Source organism: Saccostrea echinata, unplaced genomic scaffold (genome assembly GCF_033153115.1).
Source record: "Saccostrea echinata isolate AGI-Se365-2 ecotype Australia unplaced genomic scaffold, CSIRO_AGI_Sech_v1 ptg000054l, whole genome shotgun sequence".
NCBI classification, from domain to species: Eukaryota; Metazoa; Mollusca; class Bivalvia; order Ostreida; family Ostreidae; genus Saccostrea; species Saccostrea echinata.
The window spans coordinates 51,366,965-51,392,856 of record NW_026889803.1 but is presented as its reverse complement, the minus strand read 5'-3'; the positions used below and the strand labels follow the sequence as shown (position 1 = coordinate 51,392,856).

Genomic DNA, 25,892 nt, shown 5'->3' with positions numbered 1-25,892 from the left:
CTGTTGAATTCATTTAAAAAACATATTGCATTCAAACATTTAAGAGACGTCATTGCTTGTGCGCATGCGTTGAAGGATTTTTCTTATGGCGGCTTATTTACACATGTGAAAGTAAAAGAAAAAGTAGAAGGTAAATTATGGTGTTAATTTATCAATCCAATCTTTTTAAACTCTCTTTGAGATGATGTGTCGACAGTTCTTCATTTTGTGTTTATTTTGATGTAATTTACAATTATTGGTACTGTGGTAAATTTGTCAAATGATTCACATTAACAGATATATATTACTCAGTTACTGGTCAGAGAGTTGTTCTTTCACAAAACATGTCATTGCACCTTACATTGACAGATTTTACCAGAATACTTAAATTTTCTCTCTATGCACCACGTACTGATTGTTTTACTGATTGTTTTACTGATAAATAGCAATCAAGCAGCTGTCTAGCTAACTAATTAGTTTAAAGTTAATCTAGTCTCAGGCATAATGTCTTTGGATGCTAATATGTTGACGGTGTGACATTTTGGGCGAACGCAGATACCTGTTCAGTTTTAATTTAGATCCGTATCTTCTATCAGCACGTGACATTTGGTACGTCTAGACTCTGACGTCACATGACGTCGTATGTAAGTTGCATTACCAAACTAAAGCCTGACATACCTGTCAACTCTCCCGAATTTTTTGGGAGTCTACCGATTTTTAACCATCCCTACCGATAATCTACCGAATTTTTTTTTAACTGCCTTTTCTACCGATTTTGAAAAAATCCGGATTTTTTACCTACTTAGGTTCGTAAAATACCGACATGTCAACACAAAAATGGAGGTCATGCAGTGTTTATCAGTAGATAATCTGTTTATTGCCACTGATAACAGGTAATCAACAAGGTGTCAACTGTGCTACCAGATGTAATTGCAGTTGCAATTGCTCCTTATTCTCATTAAAAGTGTATATTATCAAAGACAGATATGCCAGATGTAAAAATTATGCAAAAAATGATGGTAAATAACGATATGGATGTACTTGATACTTTGCTGCAAATAAGTTTACAAGTACCCAAGACAAAACAATTCCTCCATAAACAATACAGTGATCAGGAAAGATATAACTACAGTACTCTATTATTAATTTAACGAGGAGAGGGGAACAATTTCATGGAAGCTAATAATGAAGAGTCTGAAGAGTTCCCCACAGAGATTCAATGTCTTAGTAAACCCTGCATCAACATCAGCATATAAAAGCCTCTGAAACTACAGAGCAGCATGACAGTGCCTTTAGAAGACTTCTTTGAATTTACATAGCTAAACAGGGTAATGAATTTCTAAATTAAAATATAGAATTAGCATAGTAGAACATTACTACAATAAAGCATTAAGATTTAAAAATTCGGATATATGTTATGAGATTAAAAGAAAAAACACAGGGTCTGAGAATCCATGTATTTCATTCATACTAGATTACACATTATTTTAAAGAATATAAGCATTAAGTTTTGACAATTATTTCAATTTCAGATCAGTCTTTAAATCCAGGACACAACTCTTGCTCCTTAGACTTAGTGAGAAAAATCCATTCATCCATCTATTAAAAGCTGGAAACTCAGACTGTCTGCAGAACCTTATTAATTTTTCTACTTGCCAAGTTAAACTTTGACATTTGCCATGAATATTATTCAAATGACACTCTTATGGACAGGCAGAATATACATTGAAGAACATGTATTTTTATAATTTCAAAAATCACATTGTACAAGTTTCTAAACAATTTATGAATAAAAAGTAAATTTTATGAATAAATGATAATAATATTAATAAAAAAGTTTTATCTTGTAAGTTGTTTATTTTTGTTTTATAATACAGTGAAATGCGTGAATTTTTGTGTTTGGAAAGGTCGTCACGCGTTTTCTCCCCCAAAAAGTTTTGGCCATGTTGACAGGTATGGCCTGAGCAATGCTAATTTTAAATAAAGAACGTTTAATCTGCTATGTATCTGCAATATTCTTTAAATCAATGTGAGTTTATTTCTTGTTGAACTTTTGTTGTTACCGCGAAAATGTAGTTTGCAGTGAGATGCAATAACCTTTGCATTGTGGGTCCAGAGGTTACTGCAGAAAAAATTCATTTGGATGAATGTGCACAGTCCGAATTTTCTTTTTGCCCTTTTTGTGTTGTTGTTAGAGCTCGCAGTGCGATATATATTGAACTGATCAGAACAGGACAGAACACTGTCACAGGCCTGTTGAACATCAGAAGTATTGAATGTAAAAGGTGAAGATAAAGAACTGTGATCAATCTCTGTAAATCCTGTAAACAATTTGAAACATGAATGGGGAAAACATGGACCTCTTGAAACACCATGGGCAGGATGCCTAGGGAGAGTTAGTGTCCCATGTCAACAGTTCAAACTGGCTGTGAGACCTCTGTACTAGTCTGGTAATCTGTAATTGAAAGAACTACGCACGCTAACTTTCGATTCCCGCCTACATTTTACACCCATTTAATTCAATACTTATGACAATTTGACCGTAAAATCTTTGTTGAATGCAAATAACAGTTCAATGGTAATTGACTGATAATTTTAATGCCAGTGTTAAATAGTTAATTATTCCTAATTCTAGCTCTTAAAATAAGGGGGGTAGACGATATTTTCCATTGAAATCGGGCTTTAAAGCATCAACACATTTTAAAATATTCTTGGATATGAATAAATGTTCCTAAAATCTTTTCTTATGTTGTACGCATATAAAATTAAACATATGTTATTTAAAAAATACAATATTTCAGTTGTAAAACCCTTTGAAATAGGTGAAAAAATAAGCATTTTTGTAGTTTTTTGTCTGTAAACATACGTTCCCCCCTCTGAAACACAAAAAGCTTTGGTATGAATTTGTAAAATGACAGTCCATATTACATGTAAAAAGGAATTTTTGTTTCACGGGGGAGGGAAAGATGTTTTAAAAATATTTTCTGTTTTCCGTTGATTTCTATTGTGAAAAGCACAAGTTTTAGTTAAATTATAGAGTTACTTCTCTTTGTTTTCCCAAAGAAGTAATGTTTTATGAAAATTCATATAAATATTTATATAAATATGAAAAATCATCAAAATATGTTAACTTTTGAAAATCAACTTGGAGGTAGGCGGGAGAACAATGCTATCGTTCGCAGTTCTTATTATAAAAACAAAGACCTAACAATTTTTATGAAACAAGTTTAATAGTTAAAATACGACCCAAAGATAGGTTGCAATAGGGTTGTTATAGTGACCATAGAATTTGTTGACTGTATTGTTTTGTTTTTTAATGATTTGTCTTACAGACCAGGTTTAACAACTGTGCAGTCCCAAGGTATGTAATATTATGAAAACTAGTCTGTTGAATTCTCACTTATCCTGTTGCAGAGACATTATGATTGCTATAAAGTGATTAACAAGACTAATACAGTATATGGATAATAGAGGGCATGTTTATATGTACATATGATGAAAGAGTGTAAATTTTTGAATATTTTTTTAGAGCATGGAAACAGATATAGCTGACTTCTCTGACCTTCAGCAACAAGCTGAGCACCTGACAGCTGAATTTGACAGTGCGTCTGACCTGCCACGAGTGAACAGAAACATCGCTCAGATTCTAGAGGCAGGGTCAAGGCTTCTGTCAAAAGTTGCTCCAATTAGTCAGGATTCCACAGATGTCAGAGCGTATGTACTTTTTTGTTTAAATAGAGTGATTAATTAAATGAATTTACATTTATCATGTTTCTGAATTGCTAAATGCTTCATTTCCAGCATGGGTTCTTTATTGCCACAAAAGTCTAGTTCATATTTTTCAGATCCATAATTTGTTTTACTTTATTCTTGAAGGTCAATATTACTAGGCACTAAAGGATATGACGTACCCAAAATATCTCAGAAACTGGAGGGACTAAGTGCCGCCAAAACATTCGAACCTCTTGAACCTGTAAAAGACACAGACATTCAAGTAATAAGTTTTATCATTTTTTTTCTTAATTTATAATGATGTATCCAGATCTTTTTTCTGATTTAATGTTATTTACACAAATAATGTAATATTTGTTCATGTATTTTTAGAGTTTTCTCAAGAATGAAAGAGAGAACGCTTTATTGGCAGTCATAGAGCAAACTAGGAAACATGTAAGAAATCTTGAAGTGAACACTGAATCTGTATTCCAATTCCTATTTATTTATTTTCTTTTTTTTTGACTTTTCATTCTTTTTTTCCTACCTTTCAATAATTGAAGACTTTTGAGGAATCTGAAAGGAGACACTGGGAATGTATGGAGAATGAGTGGGAAAGAGAAAAACAGAAAATCCTGAATACTCTACGAGGCTTAAATCAGGACACAACAGATTTACAACCTGAGGCAGAGGTAAGAGAAGGGCTTCTTTATACAACCTGAGGCAGAGGTAAGAGAAGGGCTTTTTTATACAACCTGAGGCAGAGGTAAGAGAAGGGCTTCTTTATACAACCTGAAGCAGAGGTAAGAGAAGGGCTTTTTTATACAACCTGAGGCAGAGGTAAGAGAAGGGCTTTTTTATACAACCTGAGGCAGAGGTAAGAGAAGGGCCTCTTTTATACAACCTGAGGCAGAGGTAAGAGAAGGGCCTCTTTTATACAACCTGAGGCAGAGGTAAGAGAAGGGCCTCTTTTATACAACCTGAGGCAGAGGTAAGAGAAGGGCCTCTTTTATACAACCTGAGGCAGAGGTAAGAGAAGGGCTTCTTTATGCAACCTGAGGCAGAGGTAAGAGAAGGGCTTCTTTTATACAACCTGAGGCAGAGGTAAGAGAAGGGCTTCTTTATTCAACCTGAGGCAGAGGTAAGAGAAGGGCTTCTTTATACAACCTGAGGCAGAGGTAAGAGAAGGGCTTCTTTTATACAACCTGAGGCAGAGGTAAGAGAAGGGCCTCTTTTATACAACCTGAAGCAGAGGTAAGAGAAGGGCTTCTTTTATACAACCTGAGGCAGAGGTAAGAGAAGGGCTTCTTTTATACAACCTGAGGCAGAGGTAAGAGGAGGGCTTTTTTTATACAAACTGCAGGTAGTCGTGATAATGGTAAAATTTGCACATGAATCAGATGCACAAAACTTAAATATGGTATATGATTTTACAAGACTTACCACTGAATGTCCTCTTCATTTTCAGAGTTTTGCAGTAGATCCTGTTAGTATGCATGGCAGAAGCAATTTAAATAATATAGAGATGGCATATGCTAGACAGGTTTGTAGGGAAACTCAAGTAGATAAAGTTCAGTTGCATGTACAATTGGCTTTAAATAACACAAAAAATATTTTTGAACTACTACAATGTATTATAAAATAGATGAAGAAAGAGTTTAGCTTGATTTCTTGAATAACTTTGCATACTTTATTCCTACATTATGAATAATTTTAATTTTCATTTGTTGATTGATAGGTGTATATGTACAATGAACAAGTTTTACAAGGCAGTATCCGACCGAACCTGGTGGAGGCTTTCTCAGAGGTCGCTGTCAGTCTGGATGATAAGGTATTACTGTAGAGATAAACTGACAAATATCTGTGTCTTTTTTAACACATGCAGTAATTAGCTCATCTCAACAAAGTTGGGGGGAGCTTATGTAATACCGTCATCGTCCCAGGTTAAAGTTTTTGGAGCAGATATTCTTTTCAAGTACTTCTATGCTCTATATTAATCAGAGAAGCATGAAGGATGCTTCTAGTGTGTTTCATTATACCAGTCAAGGTTTCAGATGGTTCAATTTCAGCTCAAGTAGATATAATGTTACAATTTATGATAAAAATAGTAAATTAACAGTTAATAAACATGTTTGTTATTGACAGCCTGTAATGGACCTGTGGGAGCAGATTAAATTCATGGTAGACATTCCCCTCATCTCCTCCAACAGTGTCAAAGAAACCCGTACAGATTACCGCACACAGGCAGCATTTGTAGAGAAGGGGAAGGAGTACCTTGAACAGATGTAAATAATCTCATTTCTAACTGAAGTTCTAAATTCACTAGTTAAACAAACATTAACTATTTATAAAATAAAAACTCAAATACTTTTATATGGGATAAGCTGACATGCACATGTGAAACAGCTTTATAGATAACAATCATACATAATCTTCATAATCTTCATAAGGATATTATTAGTCCCATTCTTTGAAAAGAATCAATATTTTAATAGGGTATGTATATGAAAGAAGCCATAACTATATACAAGTTTACTTAGAGGGTGTATTGCACTGAAGGTAGCGAAACTTTGAATAACTTAAAACCCGCAGTAAGACCCAATACAGACAAAAGGGCATGATTTTCACATATATAACCACAAAAATTGCAACCAGTCAATCTTAGAGATACTGTCATGCCCCTAAATCCTTTTAATAAAATAACTGTGAGCTCACTAACAGTATCTCTAGTTTGTACAGAAATGTATATAATTTATGTACAGTTCATAATACCGTAATTTTTGGACTATACTTCGATGGGGTATATAGGTCGAAAGGCTCATTTTTAGCAATAATTTCTTTAAAAAAAAAAATCCATAGACAGGGCAACTTTGGAACATAGGACGAGGCATTGTTCATGAATTTTCTAGAAATCCCTACGTATCAGAACATGTAAACTTCTTGGTTTACCCCGTGATATTATCGTATTGAGATTTTAAAGTGATATTTAATTTTTGTGTAAATTTAATTGTGTTTTATATATACAGACGGGTTTTTTTTAGTTGAAACTTCCTTGAATTGTGCTACAACATATTTTTCTCCAACAAGCCTGTTTAATGCCATTGTAGTTTTAGGCTCTCATTAAACAATATCCATAAATACAGTAGTATACAATAGCTATTAATTAGGGAAACACTCCAAACCAAACTATAGTTATTTCCATTTTAGAACATCGTGGACACATTCTTAATATATATCATTTAGACATTATTTAAAATATTCACGGATTCACCAACTTTGATGACCGCCATTTTTGTATTTTCTTGTCTAGGGACTTGCTAAAGCATGCAAATGACTATTACATGTACTAGTAAGTGAAATTAATCATATTTTCATGCATATAATTTTGCATGATTGTGATATTGTTGTAAAAATAAATTAAATTGAGAGTACTTTGATTCACAATTTAACAGTCATCATGAATTTCACAGCTTTAGTGGTATGTTCAGTGATGTGTAACTCCATTAGGGCACATGGATCTGTTAATCATACCCCGCAGGTGGTTGAACCAACACAGGTGTTAACACTTTTTTGTACAGTGTATATACCTTTATCAGTCAGACAATTAAAATTCCTACAGAAGCCAAGGTTGAATATTTCAGTGGGCCCTTGGATACGAGGAAGTTTCACTTCTATCATTTCAAAAAAAAATATTATTATTTTGTAATGGTTTCTAAGTCAACCTTTTTTTGATTAGCGATAAATGAATTTATAACTTCCACAAAACATATGCATGTAATAGTAAATTCAAGATAAGTGTGTTTAATTAGTTATTTATCTAAAAAATATTTATGACTAGCGGTATATTTGGTAAATAAATTTAGAATATTACTGGCAATAATTTACCGGTATTTTGTGAATGCATTTTACATTTTAAAAAAAATCACAAGACAATGAAAAAGAATATTTAGGTAGACTATTTCAATTAATTGTTGCACATAAATCATAAAAAAAAGATGACACTTTTTTTCCCAATTGCGATTGTGAAAACTATTTGTATTTTAAATGTCAATACGGTTGCAATTTTATTTTTAATGAACGTTTGCGACTTCCAACCTCACAAGATGGACGCAGAAAGCATGTTGTTAAATAAACTTTGAAGTTTCATGAAACATATTTACGAGGTGATTAAATAAGTTTTGTTTTGAACATCAACGGATATTTAATGGAAGTTAATTAGTAAGACATCATTGAAATATATCTTTGATTCTTAATTGTTTATTATTTTTTCTCTGTAAAATAATCAAAAAAGTTACGAAGATGACACAGACTTGCTTTAAAATTGACATAAAGGATGACTGCACTTAACGCCTGTTTTTGGGTCTTTTTCGGTTACTTCTCTTGCTTTTATATCTAAACCTTATCTCACTTTTGTGTGTTTATGAAAGAATACTGTCAATTTGGAACCACATTTAAATCTTAAAATGATTTTAGACTGTGATACAATAAAATAATTCAATGTTTTTTGTCCTTACTGCTTTCCAAATATAGTGAGTTTACACTTACCTGCCCTTGATTGAACATTAGATATGCATGAGAGGTGGAGCTAACATTGTAAGAATGGGTCTAAAATTAGACTTGATAAATAACAATGACATGTTTGAAAAAAAAGAACGTGATCACTCTTTCCAGTCTCCCTCTCCATTCTGTATGGCACAGATACACTTCTGACAAAGGTTTCAAAACGAAATTAACAATATGAGCACTTCAATGTAATTAAAGCAGATTTTATATCAATGCCAGATGACTTAACGTGTTCGAACACAGTGTCCTAGTTAACACAAAACATGCTACCTTTACAAGTCACGTGACGGAATTTAGTATTCACAAAGTTACCTGAAGTAAGAAATCACGTGGTGAATTATAATATTCAACATGTCACAATCCTTGGTTACAACACAGAGAGCGAATGTAAGAAGAAGCAGTTTTTTCTCTTTTTAATCATGAGCGCATGTTTGTCTATTAATCTCCTTTTAACACATTATTATTTATGCAAATATACAACTACTGTTAAACGTAGAGCAATAGACAAACATGCGCTGACTATGTATAAAGTCAGTAAAAAAGTGGGCGTCCTCATTATCAAACGGAGATTCAAGAAATTGTGATGACCCCTGCCTTTGAAAACAGATTTGAACTTCGTAAATACACACTTTTATTAAACGTAATTACATAAAGTTGTAGATTGGATGTTGACCATTCTTGCAATGAAAAGAAAAATGCTTGTTTTGAAAGTTTACTTTGTCGCAAATTCCGCATGTCCTTAAGTGCAGTCATCCTTTATGATTTGGGGGATTTTTCATAAACTTGAGCCTTACAAAGGTCGATTCGTTTAACAAGGTGACCCCAACAGTTCTGAGAAAAAAGTATCAACCTATCGTCCAAAAATTACAGTATGTGTCCAAAAATATAATATGACCTCTTCAGTGCACTTTTCATCCTATTTTAGTTACTCTTCACCTAATCCAGTTTTTCCTAACAGAGACACTACATGTATGCCATGTAATTAATAGTCTGAGATTAATAGTCTGAGATGCAGCATGTAGTGAAATGATCTGGCCCCGGGATCATGAAACATCTTAAGCTTAAGTCAAAATCTTTATGTGATTTATGTCCAAGGTCAAATCCAAAGCATTAGCTTCTTGAAAAGTATATAGATTTAAAACATGTTTTAATAACAAAGTGTTTGTGTTTCTTTGTTATATTCTAAAGTTGTGTCAAAGAAATACGATGTACTGGTACAAATTTACTCAGTGATACAATATAAAGCATAAATGCTTGCAGGTACTCCAAGCACATACAAAGCACAATTTACAGTAACCTACAGCAAGCTCAGCTTGGAGGGATACCCTCCACCTATAACCAGGTCAAAAGTTACCTCAATGTCCGCCCCCCTCACATCAAGGGCTTGGAGGATGGAACTGTGGATGGACATCCAGTCTGGGCAATGATCTACTACTGTCTTAGGTGTGGAGACCTACAAGCAGCTTTACAAGTCACAGACAAAGCATCGTAAGTATCAGCTGTGTCACAGACAAAGCATTGTAAATATCAGCTGTGTCACAGACAAACCATTGTAAGTATCGGCTGTGTCACAGACAAACCATCGTAAGTATTAGCTGTGTCACAAAGCATTGTAAGTATCAGCTGTGTCACAGACAAAGCATTGTAAGTATCAGCTGTGTCACAGACAAAGCACTGTAAGTATCAGCTGTGTCACAGACAAACCATCGTAAGTATCGGCTGTGTCACAGACAAACCATTGTAAGTATCAGCTGTGTCACAGACAAAGCATCGTAAGTATCGGCTGTGTCACAGACAAACCATTGTAAGTATCGGCTGTGTCACAGACAAAGCATCGTAAGTATCGGCTGTGTCACAGACAAAGCATCATAAGTATCAGCTGTGTCACAAAGCATTGTAAGTATCAGCTGTGTCACAGACAAAGCACTGTAAGTATCAGCTGTGTCACAGACAAACCATCGTAAGTATCGGCTGTGTCACAGACAAAGCATCGTAAGTATCGGCTGTGTCACAGACAAACCATTGTAAGTATCGGCTGTGTCACAGACAAAGCATCGTAAGTATCGGCTGTGTCACAGACAAAGCATCATAAGTATCAGCTGTGTCACAAAGCATTGTAAGTATCAGCTGTGTCACAGACAAAGCATCATAAGTACATGCATTAGCTGTGCATTGTAAATATCAACTCTACAAATCACAGACTAAGCATTGTAAGTATCAACTGTGTCACAGAGAGAACATTGTAAGTATCAGCTACACAAGTCACAAAGCACTGTAAGGATCAGCTGTGTCACAGACAAAGCATTGCAAGTATCAGCTCTAAAAGTCACAAAGCATTATAAATATCAGCTCTAAAAGTCACAGACAAAGCATCGTAAATATCAGCTGTGTCACAGACAAAGCATTGTAAATATCAGCTCTAAAAGTCACAAAGCATTGTAAATATCAGCTGTGTCACAGACAAAGCATCGTTAAGTTTCAGCTCTAAAAGTCACAGACAAAGCATTGTAAATATCAGCTGTGTCACAGACAATGCATCGTTAAGTATCAGCTCTAAAAGTCACAGACAATGCATCGTTAAGTATCAGCTCTAAAAGTCACAGACAAAGTATCATAAGTATCAGCTGTGTCACAGACAAAGCATTGTAAGTACTTGTACATGTATCAGTTTTGTAAGTCACAGAAAGAGCATTGTAAGTACTGTATACAGGGTTATTTTCACTCTGTGTTATTTTTGCCCTGTCACACTTGCAAACAATTTTGCCTGGTTTTAAATTTGCCCAGTCACAGTTCTGTTTAAGAAATTATACTGTGTTCTTTGAGTTCGCCCTGTTTTAAATTTGCCCACTTGTGCTTAGGGCGGAAGATGGGAAAATAAAACGGGCGAAAATTTCCCTGTTTACAGTATCAGCTGCACAAGTGACAGACAAAGCATCACAAGTCACAGACAAAGCTTTGTAAGTTTCAACTGTGCAAGTCTTTGACTTAGCAGTGTCAATATCAGCTGTACAAGTCACAAACAAAGCATTGTAAGTACCAGCTCTGAAAGTCACAGACAGTGCAGTATGAATATAGCTTTTGAAGTTACAAAAAAAAAAAACGTTTTGTAAGTGTCATCTGCAAATGCCACAGTCAAAGAAGTTAAATATAAAATGCAAAAGTAACAAACAGAGCAGTGTAAATATCAGCTGTGCAAGTTACAGAAAAAGTATTGTGTATATGTACATGTATATTCATGTAAATCTAGCCCTATAAAGCACAGACAAAGCAGTGAACAGTTACTAAATACATATGCTGTACAAGTCACAGACAGTATCTCTGGTAGGAGATAAGTACCACCCTGCTATTAAATGTTATTCAAACATTCCTTTTTGTTATACATTTCAGACACAATCTTGGAGATTTCCCTGCTTATCTGAGAGAATATGTTGCAGATGAAGATCACAGGTTAGGAAAAAAAAATATTTTGAACATTCTGAAAAAAATGAACCTTGATCAACTCATACACAAATTCCTTGGTGGCACAATGAAAATGTGTAAATGTATATGTTTAGTATGTTTGGACTTCGAGGTATGTCGAGTTACCTGTATGTGTCTTTTTTTCTAAATGTATACATGTATGATGTTTATTTTTTTTCCAGGTTGTCTGCTGCAAGTGAAACTAAAATCAATCTGCATTATAGGAGAATCATCAAGAATGGGAATGACCCATTTAAAAGGTGATCAGGGAGTTTTCTCCTTCATTTCAAATTGATAGAATTATCAATGACATGATTGAGAAGTGCTTTTTTCCATCCTACAATCACTCCAAGTTCTGCAGCATTTCTGACCAAGTAAACATGAACATTACATAACAGTTCTTTTGCAATTGTGTATGTATACATACATATGCATTTACAAAAGAAATGGTATTTAATTTTAAGAGTTATTTGAAATACACTTCTACCTGGAATGAGAACAAATTCATTCAGTTGAACACAGATTACATCCTTGACTATGTCTTTAGCCTTTTAGTGCCCTTGTGAATGGCTTAGCATCCCATAATACAATTCCTTGTTTTGGTTGGGCTCTGTTTGTATTATTTAGGTATTGTTACAGTGTATAATGTGTTTATTTAAGGACTATATCTTGACTTTCTCCGCAGGGCTGTATTTTGTGTAGTTGGTAGATGTGATCCCACAGAGGACCACTCAGAGGTAGCAGATAAGATTGATGACTACTTGTGGATTAAATTATCTCAGATCCAGGTGGATCCAGACCCCTCCAGACAGGATAGTTTTACCCTACAGAGATTACAGAGTCTGCTTTATGAAGATTTTGGTTTGTCTGATTGTAGCATTCATTAACTTTGTCTCCTGCTTTGAAATTGTCAAGGCATTAAGTTTTGCTTGACTGTCCATCAGCTTTTGATTACAATAATTTTAGATCACGTTTTAGGCACTATTTCATAAAAATTTGTTAAGATGTAAATTTAAAAGTTTAAAGCTACATTTTTATGCCCCCGTAATAGATGATTCAGTGGCATATAAGTTTTTTCTGCCCATCTGTCTGTTTGCCTGCAGAAACTTTAACCTTGACCATAACTTTTGAATGGTTAGTGCTAGGGCTTTCATATTTCATATGTGTATCCCTTGTGACAAGACCTTTCTTTTGGGTACCATTATTTCTCATCTCATGACCTTGTCCTTGGAATTTTATCCACTTTCATAAAACTTTTTAACTTTGCGATAACTTTTGAATGGTTGCTGCTTGAGTATTCATACATGTATTTCACTTCTATATTCTTTGAAAAAAAAAACTATTCTTATAGTACTATCATTTCTGACCTTGACCTTGGAGTTTGGCATACTTTTGTAAAAATCTAATCTTGGCATAACTTTTGAATGTTTTCATACAGCACTTGTGTATTCCTTGTAACAAGACCTTTGGTTACCAACATTTTTATGCCCAACTGTGAATATTCTTCTGTCCTTCCATCTTTCTGTCGTTCTATCTGTCCATCTGTCACTCTTGCATTTAGCCCAGTTTCAAAGAAACTATTACAGATATTTTTTGTCAAACTTTATATGCTGATACTCATTGGTGAGAGCTATTCAACTGCATCTAAAATCTTTGCCCTTGACTTTTATTTTGACCTTGACATTACTTTTCTTAAATTTGTTAAATTTGCTCAGTTTAAAAGAGACTATTTAAAATATCTTTAATTAAACTCATATGCTGATACAAGTAGGTGCATCAACTGCATCAATTTTTTTTTACCTCTTAATTTTCTGACCTTAACCTTCCCTGTGACCTTGACCTCACTATTCTTCATTTACCCTAGCCTTGAACAAAGAAGCAAGGTACATTTCTTTTCATGTTGTATTACTAATGATACCTGGGTGAGACATTCATGTCATATAGAAATGTTTCTAGTTTACCCCATGACCTTGACCTTGGCATTTGATCTACTTTTGAAAAAGCTGCCAAACATGGACATCAGTGTTTCACACACACATCTTGTTTTATGACAATTTTCCTTCAGTTTTAGAAGGAGGCTTGTGACATGACATTTGTTATAAAAATCAAACATTTAGACAGATGTTTTTGGGAAATGATTGATATCCATTTTGTTGTAGGTGAGAGCCACTTTGGTGGATACCAGAACCCTTTCCTGTATTTCCAAGTCCTCATTCTCACTGCTCAGTTCGAGGCAGCCATTGAATTCATGTCCAGAATTGACCGACTCTTATGTCACGCTGTCCATGTCGCTCTGGTTTTGTATGAACTCAAAATGTTACTTCTGCCTCAGTCAACTCAGGCACAGCTATGTAAGCATTCTGAATGTACAGCAACATATTCTTACAGGTGTTACTTTTCATAAATCATGTATTTAGAACTTACATGGAGGGATTAAGCAAGGGCATATTTACTACTTTTCCCCAGAGAAAATTTCCCCTGAATAACACCATTTTCCCCTTTTGATGAGTGAAAAATTCCCCTTACAATAATAAAAAGCTTAAATGTTTTGTTTTGTTTTTTTCTCCATAAAAACGAAGCTTAAGTAAAAATTTTCAGAAGAAGTAAAATATGGTTTTACTTTGCTATTTTATGTACTCTAAATGGTCATTAAAATGCTGAAATTCAGCCCCCCCCCCCGCAGGGCTTGCCCTGCACCCCTTGGGTTCTGGAGTGACCCCCGGCTGATTTTCCCAATTTCTCCAGAAAGGGTAGTTTCCCCCAAAACCTAGATTATTCCCTGACATGTGTAGTTATGCACTTGAAGTAATTGTATACAAATTCTCTATTCCTTGATTATGTTGGTACAAAAATAATGGCATGGTAATCTTTATATAATGTTCAGTGACCAAAGACCCGTCTGACGAGGGGCCACTAAGGAGACTGAATTTTTTCCGACTCATCACTATGTACACTCGCAAGTTTGAAGCCACAGATCCCAGAGAAGCACTGCAATACTTTTACTTCCTGAAGTGAGTGTTACCATGGAATCATTGTAAATCATCTGGAGTGTCCAAAATATATCTGTTTTTGTTGACGTAATTAAGTGTATAAATATCTCTTTATGAAAGATAAAGGCTATCTGTCAATATTTGTAGAGGTAAGTTCATGGGTGAGGATAACCCATAAAGTTCATGAAAATTAACACACGGATCCCAAAATATTGTGATTAAACAGTAAATTAGAAAAAATAAATTATTTATTATCTATGACAATCTACTGTATTTGCATTCTATTGTAAAATCCTTTAATTTTATTGAATTTTTTAATCTGGATTTTGATTTTGCAGTGATTTGAGAACATCACAAGGGGAAAATCTCTTTATGTCATGTGTTAGTGAACTTGTACTGGAGACAAGAGAGGTGAATAATTAAAAATTGTTCTGTAAATTTTACTGAAATAAAACTCTCTGAAAAGAGTTCATTGTCTCAGAAACCAAAATTTATTGATAGTTGATTTTTAACCACAGTATTTATGACTGATTTCTATCAGTGTTTTTTATGTTTGATTTGTATCATTATATATGATGTGTCTAACATGGGATTGTAACATTCTTTTTCTTCCTTTAGTTTGAGATGCTGTTAGGGAAGATTGAACCAGATGGAACAAGGAGGGTAAGCTTTATAGTGATGTCTAATCACTTTTGTTCCTGATACAAATTGCAGTCAGTTTTCCCTCTGGAAAATATACATATTACAACACCTATTATCAAAAAAAATCAAAACATGGTGGTATTATCATGTAGAAGTCAGGGTTGATAACATGTCATCAGAGTTTATTTGTTACACTACATGTTTTATCCAAATGATTAATTTATGACAACCGTTACACTCAAGTTCCAAGCATATATTTCAAGCAGGATTCTTAAATTTGTCATGAGGATGTAATCATATGTTTGAGTGATATTGTAAATGCCTTTTTCATCTGCAGTTGGGTGCAATAGACAAATTTCAACATGACACTCAGCGAATCATAGAGTTGGTTGCCAGGGATACAGAAAATAAAGGAATGTTTGAGGAGGCTGTTATGTTATATGACCTTGGGGGTGTAAGTAAAGATCTGATCTGGATTTAATTGACACAAGACTGTTCTTATTAGCCAAGAACAAGGCATTCAAATTACTTACTGAATAACTAGTAGACTTTTTTAAAATTCCAAGGTGTTTAGATAAGAAAACAAGAATTCTTTTACAAGAGACAGAAAATAATACACTGTATTGTTTAATACAAGTGTCATTATGCAAACTTTTTCTTAGTTCAGTGAAAATTTATGAAAAAGAGGAATGTTTCAATCTGTAGTATTGACATTATATGAATTTATTATATTTTCCAACAGAAGCATGATAAAGTGTTAGAGTTATTAAACAGACTGATTAGTCAAGTGGTATCGCAGCCTAACACCCCCCAGTCTGCGAGGGACCGACTCCGAAGCATAGCAGTCAGTATAGCCAAAAGGTAACATTAGGATAATGAGAGAGCCTATCAGATACCAGGTGATTTGGGTCATTATTTTTGTTTTGTTTGCTTTGAAATAATAAAAAATAAATACAGCCTGATTTGTCCTCTGTTTACAGATACCGAGAAGGAAATAGTGAAGGGTCAAGGTCAAATACCAGCACATTTTATCTGTTACTTGACCTTCTGACATTTTTTGATTACTTTCATGAAGGCAATGTAGATGAAGCTTTTGAGGTATGAGAACGCATCGGATTACCAGGACAGTTTATGAATTCCTTTCTTAAATGTACAATATAGATTGTGTTTTTCTAATTTTGTTGATACCTTTTGTGAGCAGGTGATGAAACAGCTGAAGTTACTTCCCTTGACAGCGGATGCTGTGGAACACAAAGTGAATGCTTTCAGACATTACACAGATGAGGTTATATAAAGTTTTTCCTTTGTTTCTCTTAGTATAAAGATGGTTTTCAAAGTCTTTATTCTCTCACTAGATTTCATAAAATGAGTTTCATGGTATCTGTTACATATTTATGTACGAACTTTACGAAGAATTTGCAAAGATACACAGATTATTGTTGAAAATGATATGAAAGGAGGCCAAGATGATTCTTCTTTCCTATGAGGAAGGATGTTTATAATGAATTCACGCTTAGAACAAAGTGATTTTCTTTCTGCTTACTTGTAGTTATGAAACCTATTATGAACTTATCGAATGTAAAGAATTACTTTTATAAGGAATCAAATTTGTCCCTGACACTTTGCTATGAACATGTTTTACTGTATTACTATATAAACAGTGGTTAAATGTAGAAAGTTTTTGAAAAAAGAAAAGAACAGAAAAAAGAGAGAGTTGTTTTATTCATTTATGCTTTTGTTTTCTGATTTTGTTTTGTTTGTTTGGGTTGATTTTGGGGAGGGGCTGGTTAGTGAGGACTTTAATGTACCCTAGAGGAACAATTGAATTTCAAATGCCAGGAAAAAATTTTGTAATATTGAACAAAATTCAAACATTTGTAAAAGAGTGAGAATGAAATGGTTATAATGTAGATGTAATACAGTTTACATGTACCTTGTAATATCTTTATGTATAAAGTATAAATTGATCATATATTCTCACTGAATATCTAAGTGTGATTATTTATTCAGGTCAGAAGATGTTTACCAGACATTTTGATTGCAACAATGAATATTTTACATAATCAATACAAAAATGCCAAGTAAGTGAATTGTTAATATTATAACTGCTAAAAGTTGAGCATTGTGATGTTAATCTTTTATTGTGTAATCCCTACACACTTGACACACTGTGACACAGGAGCCATTATAACAGGTGCTTGAGTACAGGTTCATCTTCAGTACAACCATTGTAGATAATTTATTTCATATAAAAGCAACCAGAGCAATACGTGAAGGTGTCTTACTCATGGCTGTGAATTTCTTTGTTTAAATTTTTTAATAGGACTTTTTATTTTTCTTTTTTCCTAAATAAAGCTTTAAGAGACTCTCACAAGTTATTGCCTCTCTTTCATTCTCTCCCTCATTATAATATTTCAAATGTCCTGTTATAACTGCTTTTATTTTTTTTAAAGTTAAGAGTGTTCCCTGGGATTTATCATTAAGAAAATCGTTGTCATAACTGTAAATTTTTGGTATCAATTTCCTGTAATAATGTATCAATTTACTGTAAATTATTTATTATCAATGTTTCTGCTGTAATCTATATATGAGTGTATCTTTTGGATTATTTTTGGTATAAGGTATATAAATCTTCCTTGATTCTTATGGACACTTACTCTTGGGCAAGTAACCGTGTTAAAAGTATTTTTGAAAAAAATTAAATGTTTTTAAGAAAAAAGATCTGCCCTGAACACCTGACTGACATGTAATTTTCAGACTTTTTCAGCTTTGTTACTGATATAAGTGATTATGTTTTTGATAAAGATAGGTTGTACTTTTATGATAAAATAGAAAATATAATAAATTGTTTAAATGTCTGAATTTTTTAGGAACTCTGCCCCGAGGGGAGGCTACTCTGGACAAGGGAAGTCAGAAGATGGGGGGAAAGAAACTGTAAGTACCCACACTCTCTGTTCTTATAGAGTTGGAGAGAATTTTTATCTAGTTTGTTTCCCATGTTTTACACAGTATAATGTATTTAATGGATATTTGTACAAAAATATTATGTAAAGCAGAATATTGTACTGTAAGCAAAGCTTTGTAGATCACCTGAGTCACTCTTGTGAGGCTAAGGTGGTCATATAGTGAAAATACAATTTTGGAAATCTTATTCTTAAGGAGGGATTCTTGTCTGGTTTCTGACTAGATGAAATATTCAAAGTATATTTGCTTATATGTATTATATATTTAGATGTAAGAGATTTAAAAGATAATATTTTTCTTTCCTCATCATAATTGTACAACTTTAAATAGAAATGGTAAACTGAGTTTAAAATCTAGCAGGGACTATATTTTTGGTGGAACGGCAGCGTATGAAAATATCTCCTTTTCTGCTTCTCAAAATTACTATAGAACAATGAATTTAGTTAAAAAATTTTAACAGTCAAAGACTAAAAGAAAATTTCAAATGTAAGTAAAATTAATAATAATTGATTGATGTTTTAAAATATATCAAATAAATATGATTTTCCAAGCAAACTACAATTATGTTAAAATTAAAAGCTTCCGATCTAAGTACAGATTTGAGCCAAAAATCTGTAAAAAGTGTTTTTTTCTCTCTTAATAAACGGTCAAACCTTTTTGTTTTTTGTACCAATTTTTCTTTATACGACTACTTTACCATATGTGAAAATAAGAAAAATTCAAATATACGAAGCATATAAAAATAACTAATATATTCTAAAAAATTTAAGAAAAATAGAGGAAATTCGGATTAGCCAATATCTATTTTTAGCGAAATTATCTATGTCAATTTGGTAGTATCATTTGATAGACCCTATATGGTAATATCTTTTTATGCAAAAAGATAAAGATTCAATCTTTTGAAATAAAAGTAGGCATCCCATGATTGGCAACGGTATTATTTTGTTCTTAAGGTCAAGGAAAAAAATAATGACCTTGACCTGACCTTGCTTTTAAAATAAAACAGTGAAATTTAATCTAATTGATACCATCACTTAATAATAATGTCTTCTTGAATCTATGAAAATTCCATTAATTTTTAAATACAACAAATATGAGAAGAATCCCTCCTTAAGTTATAGACCTGTATGCATGCTTAAATTGAGTACTTACAATGTCACCATTTTTAAGGATGTCAATTTTTCTGTACATAAATCCATTCACTATAATGGCTTTGTCAGTGTGTATGTAAGGCAAGGATTACCTGTATACCTTAAGCAGTATCTCAATTTAAGTTTTTGGTAATGAAATTTGTTGATTTTTTCCAAAATTTTTGGTAATGCAATGCAGCTGTCATTTTTAGCTCACCTCAACGATGTTGGGGGAGCTTATGTAATACCCTTGGCGTCGGCGTCCCAGGTTAAGGTTTTTGGAGCAGTTTTCTTTTCCAAGTACTTCTATGGCCTATATTAGTCAGAGATGCATGGAGGATGCTTCTAGTGTGTTTCATTGTACCAGTCAAGGTTTCAGATGCTGCAATTTCAGCTAAAGAATGACCAGGTTAATGTTTTTGGAGCAGGTTAAAGTTTTTGGAGCAGGTTTAAGTTTTCGGAGCAGGTCTCATTTCCAAGTAACTGTAAGCCCTATATTGACCAAACTTGCATGGATGATACATCTAAGGATGCACACTACTGAACTTGCTTCGGATGCTGGATCTGACCTACATTTTCCGGATGAGTGACTAGGTTAAGGTTTTTGGAGTAGATCTCATTTCCAAGTAACTATAAGCCCTATATTGACCAAACTTGCATGGATGATACATCTAAGGATGCACACTACTGGACTTGCTTCGGATGCTGGATCTGACCTATATTTTCTGGATGAGTGACCAGGTTAAGGTTTTTGGAGCAGATGTCATTTCCAAGTAACTATAAGCCCTATATTGACTAAACTTGCATGGATGATACATCTAAGGATTCACACTACTGGACTTGCTTCGGATGCTGGATCTGACCTACATTTTCCGGATGAGTAACCAGTTTTTGAGTTTTTGGAGCAGATCTCATTTCCAAGTAACTATAAGGCCTATCTGAACCAAACTTGCATGGATGATGCATCAAGGGATGAACAATCTCAAAACTTGCTTCGGATGCTGGATTTGACTTACATTTTCTGAATGAGTGACTAGTTTTAAGTTTTCAGATAAGTCTATTCCCAAGTAACTGCAAGCCCTATCAGACCAAAATTGCATAAATGTTGCATCTAGGGATGCACACTCCTAGATTATTAGTTTAGTGTGGGACTTTGCCTTACTTAAAGACAACATTCGTTGAGGTGAGCTCTGTAATCTCTGATTACCTATGTTTAATGACAAATATTAATGAAGGAAACCATTCATAAAGATGGGAGTTTTTTTTCCTTATCAGACAAATGAAATGTTTTCATATTGCCTACAGTCTCTCAGAAAACTGTAATTTACATGTATGTGTTCTTGACCTCTTTAAAATAATTTAAAGGTGCTTGGACACAGATTTGAAGTTAATATTTTCTCAAATTTTTGGTATAATATCATGACTTATATGGTTTTATAGCATTTCACATGGAAATAAAATAAAAAAACTTATTTTATCTGGAAATTATTGAAACTACAAATACCGGGACGCGTTTGATTGACACATCTATACACTTTCACGAAGTGAACTTTATCCTTAATACTTAAGAAAAGTAGAAATTTTGTTGTGCATTAATGAAAAATATTAAACTATAATCCAGAAAATAAAGAGTAGAAATATGTCAAAGCAGAACCAACTCACCAGTATTGTCAGTCTGTGCTCAGTGATGTGTGCAGAGTTTAACAAACTGAACACACCCATGAAACGTAAATTGTTTTTGTAAATAGGACATGAGCTCTGTTATTGTTAATATTTACATTTCACCGGGTGTATTTAATTTGTTAAACTCTGCACACATCACTGAGCACGGACTGACAATACTGGTGAGTTGGTTTTGCTTTCTTACATTTCTATTCTGAATTTTCTGGATTATAGTTTGAATATATTTCATTAATACACAACAAAAATTTCACTTTTCTTAAGTATTAAGGATAAAGTTTGCTTTATGAAAGTGCTAGGATGTATCAATCAAACACGTCCCGAAATTTGTAGTTTCAATAATTTTCAGATTAAATAGGTTTTTTATTTTATTTCCATTTGAAATGCTATAGGAACATATAAGTGGTGATATTATACCGAAAACTTAAGAAAATATTAACTTCAAATCTGTGTCCAAGCACCTTTAACAATAAAATGCTTTCATTGGTTTTTATTATGGGATTTAATGTTGCAGCTGTTGCAGGAAAATACATAACTCACTGGGATATGTAATTTTTTTCTGCAATAGCTGCAACGTTAATTCCCCCACTAACAAAGAAAGAAAGACATCTTATTGTTTATATTCATGTCTATATAAATAGGTTTGTATGTTAAATATTGTATTATTGATATGTACGTCATTGTATGTCTCATTGATGGAAGAGCCACTGCTCAAGAAATCTTTACAGTTGGCTTGTTTATAGCAGCATTTAAATTAAATTAAATATTGGTATCCAGGTTTCTTCTCATATGATTTCAAATGTGAATGCTATGAAAATGCTTATCATCTACATTATCAACTATTTATTTACTTAGCCCATTTTCTAAGTGTCAAAATCCTGTAATATTGTATGCATACTGTTTATGTGCCTGTGCACCTAAGAACTTGATACAACTATGATTAAATTTTTCAATATGATCCTACATGCAAGGGAAACTTTGTTAATGTTATCATAAATTAATAAAATGCTGTGGTCTGATCTCTGCTCTGTTGCGAGTGAATGTACAATTAACAGCTACAGTGTCTGGCAGGTAGAGGTGATAGCTCTTTTACTCAGGTGTTAATTTAATTATCAGGCACACCTTAAAGTAGCATTAACTGAATTTTACAAAATCTTTATTGCTCTTAAAAAACAAGACTTCAGTTAAATGTTTTAAGTTGATAAAAAAAAAACCCAGATATCTCCAGCTTTCCCTTAACCATGAACACAATGAATCAAATTAATATACAAAACACATCCCTAGAAGTAGATTCAAATCTGTTCAAATCATATCCCCATTGGCTAAGATGTGTCACAATAAGAGTCAAAGTTTTATGTAATATGTGTACTGAAATAGCATTTAAAAATCATTTTCTCAAGAATATGACAATAAGTCAATATGAAAACATTCCCATGCATTGTACATTGAAGCTTGTCCAAATTGAAGCCCCCCATCCCCTCCCAAGCTAGATAAAGCCATAAAAGGAGGGAGTGTAGGAGTACGTATAGGGATAAATTCAAAAAAGGAATCGCAGGGCGACATTTAGTCAACCTAAAATTTTAAATTTTCATTCAAGTTTGTTCAAATCACAGCACTTTCAAGCATTGAAAATCTGACATTCATAGAAGTAATAAGATACTTTTTTTGTGTTTCAGTACCTGAATTATCTTCGAAGTGAGGCGAGGGCTTTGATCATGTTTGCAGGAATGCTGCCTTACAGACTTCCAGGGGACACTAATGCACGCCTGGTCCAGATTGAAGTGTTAATGAACTAATCACAGATAATGAATTAATAGGTGCTAAATGTTGTGTTGAAAGACATTAAAAACATACATGGAATTTGAATTTTTTTCTTCTTATTCATGAATAAGAAAGCAAATTTTCTCATAATATCAAAACAAATTTGTATTGAAATGTAAACTCATGTATGGATAGTTTTTATTTGAATTTTGTAAACATATCTTTTTGTCTGGTGATGCATGAATTTCCATGAATTGCTGGATGACCTTATGTTTGTGGGCTGTCCCTATACATTTCATGTGGATTGTCCGAGGTAATATTCCCCCACACGCAAATCTCCATGTTTGGTCTTAATCAGATTCGTCAAATCACTTTGATATATAAAAAGTATTGGAATAAACAGTGAAAATTTCACTTGATGAATTCAGTAGAATATTGATGAAGTTTTTTTTTCAGTTAGTGAAAAGCTGCAAAAAAAGTAAATATTAAAATAAAATTTTGAACAGTTCTTTTTTTTCAATGGGTAAAGGGAAAAACTCGCATTTCTTTTGGAATTATTAAACAAAAAAAGCTGATTTAAAATCTGAGGTAAAAAGATGTGTTTTTAAGTTGAATGTGACATTGTAGACTAAAGGCATTATTTGAAGATTATTTGACAATGGTCATCTTTTCAAAATATTACTTCTAGACACATTTTTAGGTCACCTGAGTAACTCAGGCAAAGGGATACCAAAAATTTGAAGTTGTGAACTTCATGGTCCCTGTCCCTCAAGTCTGAGGAGTGGGGCCAAAACGATCAAAATCGATGCAATTTTCAAAAGTCTTCTTTATTTCTGAACATCGAGGAGTCAAGCTTTTGGCATGATTATAACAAGCAACGAGTCCTTAACCAAAGTTATGGATTTAATGGCCCCAGGGTAAGGGGTTCTGGAGTTAAGATTGGACTCTAGTGATCATACAGTGAAAATGCATAAATTCTTTGACAAACTCTCACCCTGTGTGTATAGCAGACAAACTACGTGCATGGTTATGATGAACAAGGGTGTCTCTTCCAAAATTATGAAATTCACAGTCCCTGGGTCAGGGGTTTTGGTGTAGGGTGGGGCTCTATTGATTTTATTGTGAAAATGCATTAATTCTTTAAAAATCTCTGTCACAGGATATTAGTAGACAAACTAAATGCATGGTTATGGTGAACAAGAGTGCTTTAATAAAATCTACCAAAATTCTGAAATTCATGGTCCATGTGTCAAGGGCTGTGGTGTTATGTTGGATCTGGCCTACATTTTCTGGATCAGTGAACAGGTTAAAGATTTTGGAGCAGGTTCATTCCAATGTAACTATATGACTTACCCGGACCATACTTGCATGGATGATGCATCTATGAATCCACACTACCAGATTTGTTTTGGGATGCTGGATCTAACCTACATTTTTTAAATGAATGGCCAGATTAAAGCTTTTGGAGCAGGTCTGTTGTAACCAAACTTGCATGGATGATGCATCTAATGATGCACATATCCAGATATGGTTCAGATGCTGAATCTTACTTACTTTTTCCAGATGATTGAACAGAAAAGTCCCACTGGAGTGCTTAAAGATTTTACAACCCAAAAGTATTATGTTGTAGATGAGACAGTATAGAATGTATATGACATGTAAAATGTGTACTGGTAGTTCACCAAGAAGATGGTACCAATTCTCAAGTGGCCTTCATTTTAGTCCCAAACAAGTGGAAAGCTGTCAATGTGACAACAGACTGGGTTTTCTTTGTATGAATGGAACTTGTATTATTCTAGAAAATTATAAACTTGTAAATTTTACACTTTTTATACCAATGACCTTGACTTTGCTGAACAGATGTGGTCAAAGCCATGAGACACCCTAATGCCATTAACAATCTCTGTACCAAACTTGTATAAATGTTGCATCAAGGGATGCTTACTTCATGTACTAGAATATTTGTTTAGTGTGAGGCTTTGCCTTACTTAAAGATCTATAACATTTGCTGAGGTGAACTATGTTATCTTTGATTACCTATGTTTTGACCTGACCGTTTACATTAACAGGATTAAGTGAGGACAAAATTTCAGCATTGTATGTTAATTAAGTGAACAGTACTGGAGTTCATCACTCCATATTTTTCACTTCCAACATATTCCTGATATTTAGCATGTCATGGTAAGCATTTAGATACTGGCAATAAAGAGTAAAGTTGTAAACTGTACGTTTGGCAATTCAGAATAAAATATGTCAGGGATCACATAGTTGCTACAATGTACTGGTAAACCTGATAATTAACATGTCACTGACTAAGGTACTAGGAACAAAACAAATACATTACAAAAGTAGTATATCGTAGATGAGACAGTATAGAATGTGTATGACATGTAGTTCACCAAGAAGATGGTACCAATTCTCAAATGGCCTTCATTATAGTCCCAAACAAGTGGAAAGCTGTCAATGTGACAGCAAACTGGGTTTTCTTTGTGTGAATGGAACTGGTATTATTCTAGAAAATTATAAACTTGTTATGAGTTTTACACTTTTTATACCAATGACCTTGAACTTGCTGAAATGATAATTATGGTCAAAGTCTTGAGACACAGTAATGTCATTAACAATCTCTGTACCAAGTGTGAGCTTCCAATGATTCTCCACTACAAAGTTCCAGCCAGGAAAAGAATGTTATACTTTTCTGCCAGTGACTTTGAAGTTGCTGGAATGACCTTGGGTCAAGGTCATGACAAATCCAAAAGACATTAACAATCTTTGTATCAAGTATGAGCTTCCAATGAGATCTGCTCCAAAAACTTTAACCTGGTCATTCATCTGGAAAATGTAGGTCATTACATGGTTCTCCATTACAAAATTATAGCCCAGACGAGAGTTTTATACTTTTTGACTTTGAACTTGCTTGTATGACCTTGGGTTAAGGTCATGACTTGCCCTTGTGTCAAAAGTAATCTTTGTACCAAGTATGAGCTTCCAATGATTCTCCATTATAAAGTTA

The 25,892-nt window shown here is 33.7% G+C and overlaps 1 protein-coding gene across 1 annotated transcript; it reads left to right on the top strand.

The window, feature by feature from the left end:
• The first annotated feature begins 107 nt into the window (after window positions 1-107).
• LOC133206239 (nuclear pore complex protein Nup93-like) lies at window positions 108-22,984 on the top strand. Its single transcript, XM_061342189.1, has 23 exons — window positions 108-130; window positions 3,509-3,693; window positions 3,856-3,973; window positions 4,084-4,146; window positions 4,254-4,382; window positions 5,159-5,233; window positions 5,429-5,521; window positions 5,836-5,975; window positions 9,514-9,741; window positions 11,641-11,700; window positions 11,895-11,972; window positions 12,398-12,573; window positions 13,872-14,063; window positions 14,597-14,723; window positions 15,041-15,113; window positions 15,321-15,365; window positions 15,682-15,798; window positions 16,087-16,205; window positions 16,325-16,442; window positions 16,546-16,629; window positions 17,355-17,425; window positions 18,215-18,278; window positions 22,795-22,984. Exons 2-23 carry the CDS (start codon window positions 3,512-3,514, stop codon window positions 22,912-22,914), a joined length of 2,472 nt encoding a protein of 823 aa, XP_061198173.1. The 5' UTR covers window positions 108-130; window positions 3,509-3,511; the 3' UTR covers window positions 22,915-22,984.
• Window positions 22,985-25,892: the final 2,908 nt, after the last annotated feature.

Excerpts from the sequence above, each read along its gene's own strand:
- LOC133206239 (XM_061342189.1), top strand. The coding sequence starts at position 3,512 with ATGGAAACAGATATAGCTGACTTCTCTGACCTTCAGCAACAAGCTGAG. Across the intron at positions 5,976-9,513 it reads AAGGAGTACCTTGAACAGAT|GTACTCCAAGCACATACAAA; the intron begins GTAAATAATCTC and ends AAATGCTTGCAG. Across the intron at positions 15,799-16,086 it reads TGTTATATGACCTTGGGGGT|AAGCATGATAAAGTGTTAGA; the intron begins GTAAGTAAAGAT and ends ATTTTCCAACAG.